Source organism: Nothoprocta perdicaria, unplaced genomic scaffold, assembly GCF_003342845.1.
Source record: "Nothoprocta perdicaria isolate Ctin4 unplaced genomic scaffold, notPer1 scaffold_3, whole genome shotgun sequence".
Taxonomy (NCBI): Eukaryota; Metazoa; Chordata; class Aves; order Tinamiformes; family Tinamidae; genus Nothoprocta; species Nothoprocta perdicaria.
Genome location: NW_020455532.1, coordinates 2,284,887 through 2,293,573, shown reverse-complemented (window position 1 = coordinate 2,293,573; position 8,687 = coordinate 2,284,887). Strand labels below are relative to the sequence as shown.

At 38.3% G+C, this 8,687-nt stretch overlaps 1 protein-coding gene across 1 annotated transcript in view; it reads left to right on the top strand.

Annotated features, from left to right (window-relative positions):
- GID8 (GID complex subunit 8 homolog) overlaps window positions 1-6,392 on the top strand; it is a 6,485-nt gene extending 93 nt beyond the window's left edge. Inside the window, exons 2-5 of the mRNA XM_026042267.1 lie at window positions 788-917; window positions 2,092-2,288; window positions 2,756-2,953; window positions 3,285-6,392. Coding sequence (XP_025898052.1) covers window positions 800-917; window positions 2,092-2,288; window positions 2,756-2,953; window positions 3,285-3,458 — 687 coding nt within the window. The 5' untranslated portion in view covers window positions 788-799 and the 3' untranslated portion in view covers window positions 3,459-6,392. The remainder of the gene's footprint in view (window positions 1-787; window positions 918-2,091; window positions 2,289-2,755; window positions 2,954-3,284) is intronic.
- Window positions 6,393-8,687: the final 2,295 nt, after the last annotated feature.

The window sequence follows — 8,687 nt, the reverse complement described above, 5'->3', positions numbered from 1 at the left end:
GCCGGGGCCTGGCGAGGGCCGCGGCCCGGCCCGCCTCGCCCCGCTCGCGGCCCCAGAGCGGGGACACACCTGATGGAAAGGGGGCCCGCGCGGTGCCTGTTGTTGTTGTTGTTGTCGTTCCTCACCCTTCCGCTGCCCCCGGACGTGCRGGGAGGTGCCGGGCTGTGACTAAACGCCGGCTTAAAGGGTAGCCAAGCGCTCAGCTTCCACCTTTAAAAATTAGGCAGTCAAGGGAAAAGMAAAATAAGTAATAATATTTAGAAGTCTTGTCGGGGGTACTTTTGCTGGCAGCACCCAAGCGAAGCTGGTGTAAGGGGATCATTTGCACGCAAGGTAACTTTGCTGGGTGCTGTTTTGTAGCTCTCCAGTTGAGGCTTTGTGGGAGCCTTTACAGTCGGTCCTGTAGGCGGAGGTTTCGCTTTAGGTGCTTGTTAACAAAGCCTCTGTTTTGCTGTCAAACTCTTTGATTCGTTTGTGACGCTGCCTGTGTTGTATGGCCCTTGTGCTGTAGTTGTGTGGGCTACRTTGGAAAGAAATATGGGAAGATGTGGTTTGAATCTTGTGTTTTGATGGTTGGCGATGGCAGCCTTAGAGACTGGTCTGTATAGGGGAACAAGGGGAGTGAAAATATAGAATAATGGTTTGAAACATGCTTTTTTTGATTGCTGTTTTAATACAACTTGTTTGAAAAAAAATGATATAAAGGTATTAGTAACATAGTACTCAGGCACATTTAGCTTTGTTTTTCTGGAAATATGTTAAATKAGATGCTTTTCTTTCCTTGTAGTAAGAGTCCAGGATGAGTTATGCAGAAAAACCTGATGAAATCACAAAAGACGAATGGATGGAAAAGCTTAATAACTTGCATATTCAGAGAGCAGACATGAACCGCCTTATCATGAACTACCTTGTCACAGGTAACAACAAGTAGTAAAGCTAAGAGATTCTTAAATTGATGCAATTTGTTTCACCGAGACAGTTTTTGGTAGAATGTGCTACTAGATGGAGTAAAATGAAGGGTTTTGTAATTATTGCTGGCTTTCCTTAGCAACACACTTCTGCTCCTGTGTTCTGTTAAGTGGAAACCAACTTAATTAGCTTCAAGCAGGAGCTTAGCAGGTTTCATAAAATAGAAATGACATTTATTAAATGCTAACTCTTCATGATAGAGGGAAAAAAAGAATATTTTTTGGTACACAATGTTAACAAACTTAACTTCCTTCCCTATACAGGCCTTCTTTTTGACATTAAAACAGAGTTCAAAGTATGTTGCTGTTGTTAAATAGCACTCTCAAAGYTGAACAGATTAATTGTCAGCAGCAAATTTTAACTGGATAGAAAACTCAACTGTAAAAGGGCAAAATTGCCCAGGACAAGAAATATTTACCTGTTACATATAGCCTAACTTAATGCTTGTGACAATCAAGAGCGGCCAGAAGTGTGCCTAGCAATTATAGTGCATGCCATCCCAGTAAGCTATACTGGGGTGGAGGCTTTTGTTTATGATCTACACCCCTGTTTACCRCTGTGCAGTGTAGCTGGAGCCTCTGAAATGCAGCAAAAGCACCTCYGTGGTGTATTAAGCATCACAAATCATTTGTGTGTGTTTGAAAGCCAGATTTAGAATATAAAAGTTGTAACTTTTTTCTTTYGAGAGAATAGAGTGTTGGAATGGGAAACAAATTCCATTTACCTTTTTCTGTTTGTTTTCAATTAAACTGTTAAGTCTGTGTAAATAGAATTGGGGGGAAGGGTATATGGCAAAGGAAAAAAGCCCAGATTTTGAAAATGGTAACATTTTAGGATAAGTATACTGCTCAGTGTAAGTGTAAAATGAGTTTTATATTGAAGGGATGTCAGACAGTAACTTGTGTGCTCCTTTATAGAAGGAGGATAGTTGAATTAAGAATGAATTAAGCATTATTGGATGCCGATTATAATTAAGTGATACTTATCAACTAGATAAGAACTTTTCAGAATTAATTCTTAACCACAAAAATRCACAAGTAATGCACCGATCTTTCCATTTAAGGGTTTTTTTTTTTAAATAAAGATTTTTAAATAAAGATAAATAAGATTTTTCTATTTCAGAGGGCTTTAAAGAGGCRGCAGAGAAATTTCGAATGGAGTCTGGAATTGAACCCAGTGTTGATCTGGAGACTTTGGATGAAAGAATAAAAATTCGAGAAATGATCCTGAAAGGACAGATTCAGGAAGCAATTGCATTAATAAACAGTCTTCATCCCGAATTGTTAGATACAAACAGATATCTTTATTTTCATTTACAGGTATGGACAAATGGCAAATGTTATATTTATTTTAAGGGCTGCTGAGAGGCTAGAAAATTAATCAATTTGGGTTTGGGGGCTGCTCTGTGAGGTTTCTGATTGAATATGCCTTCAATTTCAAGTGTTCATGATCTCACTGGGTAGCAAAGGGAAACTTTGTGGCATGCCATGCAGTAACTACCTTATACAATTAGTAACATGAAAACTTCTAACAACAACAGTCCTCTGTGAGTTTGCAACTTCTGAATTACTGTTACTCTGAATTACTGTTAGTTCTGCTAGTAACATACCTTTCAAACCTATTCTTCAAAAGTGACAGTCTCCTCGGTAGATTTTGTGGACAACTCTGCTTCTCTTTCTCGCACTTAGAAGTGACCTCAAACTGTCAAATTATGGACTAATGTTTGTCTCAAATTACATCCTGATGACTGCAGAGTAGCTAATATCGCTGTATTTTTCATACGTAGCAGCAACATTTGATTGAACTGATTCGGCAGCGTGAGACAGAAGCAGCTCTGGAATTTGCTCAGACCCAATTAGCAGAACAAGGGGAGGAGAGCAGAGAATGCCTGACAGAAATGGAGCGTACGCTGGCTCTGCTTGCCTTTGATAATCCCGAAGAATCGCCCTTCGGAGACCTGCTTAACATGATGCAGCGACAGAAGGTAGTGCTTTCTCAAAAGAAAATCCTGTCTTTATTCATATGTGGTGGAAGTGATGTCTAAATATTTTTAAAATTGTTTAGAAACATGTATACAATGGAATGCAAAAGAATGGAAATATTTCAGAAGTGAAATTCAAAAAAAAAAAAAAATAGTGCTATTGTAGTTGACAACTTGGCTCTCTTCCATCTTTTCTCCAGCCTTGTAGGATATGAAGCTCTTTCCTGACCATATTCTGAGGAATCAACAAGTCATGTGATGTTCCCAATATTTGTGATGTTACTGGGTTTAATTGTAGGAAAACTACTACTAAAGTCTGGTGTTTCTTTCCTAGGTATGGAGTGAGGTTAACCAAGCTGTCCTAGACTATGAAAATCGTGAATCAACACCCAAGTTGGCAAAATTACTGAAGCTACTACTGTGGGCTCAGAACGAGCTGGACCAGAAGAAAGTGAAATATCCGAAAATGACAGACCTCAGCAAGGGGACGATTGAAGAACCCAAGTAAAATGTGTGCAGATGGACATCAAAAAATCTTAGTACTGCACAGTATACATTTATATCAGTCTGTGACTGAAATATTTTTACTACAGTACAGCACTCAATTCAGATTTTTCAATGAACATCTACTTTGAAGGGAGAAGAGTCCCTTTTAAATGCTGCAAAAACTGCATTGAAAGGCGCTGTATCTCTTTGAAAGTCTGACTTAGGCTATGCACTATAATACATTTTTAAAAAAAAAACAAACAGGAAAGGAAAAAATAGCATTTTTAGAAGYACAGAACTCGTGGTTTCTAATTGGCTACTCCTGCCTAGTTTAGTGGCCAGTGAGCTAATACGGAGTTCTATTGGCAACTATTCAGTTAAGTTTAACTGTCTCCTGTTTGAAATGTGTATATAGAACAGTGAATATTTTCTACCTTTAAGTTATAGCCAGATATACATTCCCCTTAAAAGTAACTGGTTAAGTTTTCATCTATAAACTTTGCAGTAAGGTCAACCTTTTGCCTTGGAAATAGTGTACAAACTTGTAAATCATAATTTAAGGACTTTTTTTTTCCTCGTTTCTGACTTTTTGGTGCTTTATATGGTGAGAACTATGTTCATAATGGATCAGTGACCCATCTTTTCACAAGAAGTATTGTTGGAAATAATTTTTTTCTTAGTTTCTGTGAACGACCAAAATGGCCCCCAGAGGCAGGTAAGGTTTTTTGTTAAAAGGGGCCTTCCCCCTGTATAAAACTTGCAGCTGTAGATACCACAGTGATGCCAGCAGGTTCCTAAAGCCTTGAAGATCACTGGGTTTTTGAAAGCTGAAAAGATGTACTTGTGTTAGAAGTGAAAAAGAGGGGGAAATGTGCTCGTGGAAGCCTCTGATCCATCACCTTGTGCACGATCTGCCTTTATGCTTGCTGGGTAAGAGTGGTAGTTGTAGGGCTACTTAGGGCTATTTTTATGCCTTGAGCTGAGCTGTTTTTAAAAAACGAAATCTCCGTTTTTCCCGATTCTTCCATACCTTTCTGAAGAGATGCAGTTCATCTTCACCTGTATTACTTTTGTTTACTGACTCCTCACTCCAGTTAAAACTCTAGTTTTAATGTTATACATGTAAAGTCCAGACTTTCAAGTCAGCAAATTGTAATCCGGGTATGGAATATCCTGGTTGACTTAATTTTGCAGCACGGTATACTGGTATAACCGGTAGTAATAAGCACTAATCTTGCCAAACCAATTTCTAGATTTTTAAGCCCCTTTATCAATTTATAACAGACTTGCTGAAAAAAGACCAGTGATGGATGAAACAGTTTTAACATCATGATACACTGGCAGCTGTCATACCAGGCCCATACTGTACATAATCTAGTCTTGTACATTAGATACTACCCTGTAGAATGAAACTTTAGTTTTCACTTAATTTTACTGGAATACTTATGCATTAAACTGTATAAAGCTTTGCAGATCCACCTGACCTAGGGAAACTAACAGAACCTGTTACTGATTGCATTACTGTGAACACTGTTTACCTGTGTAGCTATTTTTTTTTGTGGAGGAGGGACATCTTTGTTTGAGAAGCAGCTATTGGAGATGCAGAGCAGCAAGGTTAAGCTAGATGATGGATATAACAAAAAGATTTTTGGTTTCTTCCCGTTTATTACTGATGGTTTTGTTCCACATTTGAGGCTTTTGTGGTACGCAGGTCTTAAAAGTTCATACATAGACAACAAGCTATCAGTTCCCCCCATCTGCAAGAGTGGTCTGGCTTTACTTCATCCAGACTGGTTATTCTGACACTTACCAAACTGTTACCTGTTTTATTTCCTCTTTTTTTTTAATGGTTTGTTTGTTTTTTTTCACTCCTTCCCCTTTTTTTTTTCCCTTCCCCCCAGGCATTTGTTAAGAACCATGTGTAATTTGAGTTTGTGATAGACTGTATGGTTAATGTAACTTTGTTTAATAACAAGCTAAAGAAACAAAACTGGAATAGCTCTAATTTCTTCATGTATAAACGATCAGCTTTTCCTCTGTTCTGACACTGCTAACTCTCATCTAAAGCTTCTCCCGGATGAAGTGGAAAGTGGTGCATTTTTGTGGCATGACTAGCATTTTTCTCCATGAGAAATGCAGTATTACAGTCCTGGTTGAGAAGTTCACTGTACTTCTAGAACGCTACATTAATTTCTTATAGTATTTGGGCAAAGATTGTGCGTAGATTACTTGAATTTTCACTAGCTTTTTTTTTTCCATTTAAAAATAAACATGTTTTTTAAGGGGTTTAATATGAAATTAGTATAGAAGTATTCTACTTTGTTTTTATGAACATGCCACATTGATAAGCAGCTTTAATCTGTAAAGTTTTTGGTAACTGCAAGAAAATATTTGAAAGCTATGCATTTTAGAGAAAGCATAAAGGTAGTCATAATGGTACTTCTAAGGATCTTTATATTAGTGTATATAAAATAGTTTGCATATACAAATATAATATATAATCTGTTTGAAATATTCTTGAAAGGTAGGGGCTGTGAAACATAATTTATGGAAATATTGTACACAGTAAACAGACCTCTGTCAGTACACGAATGAACTTTTTGTCATATGCATGAAAAATGTCTTATTTGGTGACTACTAATGAATGGGGTTTTGCCGACCCATTTTTGTTAGGTAACCACTTTAACAAATATTATTAAATGCCACTTTGATCAGTTTGCGCTAGTGTAAAAATGCATATTTTGTTCCAATTAATTTAAAACAGTGTGAGAATGACTTTTATACGAAGATTTGTTCCAAACTCAACGGTGGCAAACAAATCTGGTAATTAAATGTGCTACACTACTCATTCTTCCCCCAACCTTTCCGTTGTCGAAAGCGAATAAGGTTTTATCATTAATTCTATGAACATGAAGAAGTTGGGTTGTAAAATATCCTGTCTTGTATGGCTCTGCGAGAAGACTTTATATCAAGTGTGTTTTGATTAGGCTTTAAATCTCACTCCTTTTCTAAAACTTATCACCTCCTTAATAACACTGTCTCCMGAATGTTGCTATGTTTATTTTTTGAGTGTCAAAGCTAAGCTGGAGTTTGGCTGCTTCTGTTGTACAATGGAGTCGTTGGTGAAGGGCAGGGGATTATGGATGTCTGAAGATGAAGTACGGGCAGTACTTTTGAGAAATACTCACCAAAGTCTTCACTTTTCGATAAGCAGAGATGGCTGCACAGAAACTAACAGCAGATTTAAAGTGTTTCCTCTCAAGACTTTTGAAGAGGCAAACAGATGCAGCTTAAAACCAGGTGAAGTACCTCTGTTTTAAGATGATTTCATTCAAACATTTTCAGCTCCTTCCACCCACATTAACAGTAAAGTTGAAAGGGATGTGGAGAGCACTTCTGTAGCATTAAAAAKGTGTGAAGTTGCCTGGAAAGAATTTCGTTGTCTTTCTACTCCTTGTACATATAGGGGAAGCCATTACATTATTCTAGGATGATTTTATTGCTTTTAATTTGTAAAATTCATGCTTTGTATGCTTGAGTCTAAGCTTAAAAGCATTCCTTTAAAACATCCTTGACTAGTAGATGAGTGTTTCTCGACTTACTTCAAACCTCTTTCTGTCCAAGTTCGTTATGCAGCTTATTAAATTGAGTTGGAGCGTGATCCCTGTGTGTCTTATCTTCACGGGTACCTGGGCCTCCTGCTGTCAGCAGTAGCTGGGGGAATCCTGCAGACCCTTATCTTAAAAAAAAAAAAAAAAAAAAAAAAAGGACAATTTTGCCCTAACTCGGCCCTTGGTTTACCCAGGTAGAGATGGGCCTGAGACTGTCTAGGAGACCCCTGTTCTATTTAGAAGCAATGTGCCTTGCTTTCTTTGACAATTGTTCTCAAACTAGAACCACACTGTCCTTTTAGGAGACAAGAGTTGGATCTTCTGGACAACTGCAGCAGCTGTGAGYGTGAGAGACTATTTCTCCCTCCCCTGCCCTCAAAAACAACTGCATTTGTTCTTGATTATTGCTTAACAAAATCTTCAAATCATTCTCATACTGTGGATAAATTGTAGGGACAGGTAATATTTGTATTAGCGCAATAATCTTTTGTTTGGTTTAATCTTTTGGCAGATAAAGCTGAGCATATGGAAATATCAARCAGGTCATGTTCTCACGTAAGATTATTTTCTTAAGTTAGTGCCTGTCTTTTGAATTGACTCCATTTGCTGTTGTAATCAGCTCAATGGGAGATTTGCTTTCAGAAAATTATGCAGCAGTGAAAGGAACAATTTCTATGTTTTTACTTATTTATGTGTTTGTGGTAGATGCTGCAAGCTGGCTGTTAACTTCACACTCAAACACGTTTTTTAACCACAGCTAATTCTGAATGGGAAACTTCCTTCCTATGTGAGAAGCAAATAATTGAAAGCAGCCGTTTCTTGAAGGGATGGTTTGGAGTGGCATAAGGAGGGGAGTTGAAGGAGTACAACACCCGCAGAGAAGTTTGTAAACCATATTAAAATTATGATATGATTTGGAAGCTGAGCAAGGTGATAGCCAAGGGGGTAGCTAATAACAGTGCTTACAGCCTCAGTAATGGGACTATAAAGTAGGCATATAAGTTTGAAAAGGGGTCTGAGCTAATCAGTTTTGCCTATCTCAGGTTACTGTATCGTGCCCAAGATCTGAGCTTTGACTTCAGAGTTTATTTCGTGCTTTAACTGTAGTAGTTATATCAGCATTCATCTCCTCTCCCACCTAGAATTAATTAATTCCAAACACATCTGCCTTTTATAGGGATAAGGGTAAAGACACCCCTAATCCTCCTAATCCCTCGTCACACACTGAACGATGGTTTTGATCTTGGCCACAATGGGCTGGGACTCGGCTCACACTTCTGGAAAAGGCCACAGAAGCAGAATGAGTAAAAATACTTTCTTTGCATAGTTTCCTGTTCAAGTAACTGAAGGAAAACCTACATTTTGGTGACAACTGAGCCCTGTAGTTAGTACTGCGGCTGCTCTCACTTCCCCATTTACCTAAGTCTCCCCTATGAGGAGGTTGCCTTTAGAGGCAGATCTTTTGAAATGCTGGGGCAGAGAACAGTGTGATTTTGCTTTTGCTGGAGCCCTGGAGACCTCCTTGTTTTGGAGTCATGTCGARGCCGTGTAAAGAACCTTTTACTATTTCCCGGTCTGAAGTTCAGCTCAATAAGGCTTTTACACCTCCTGATTTAAGTTCCTAACTGCTCTTTTTACTC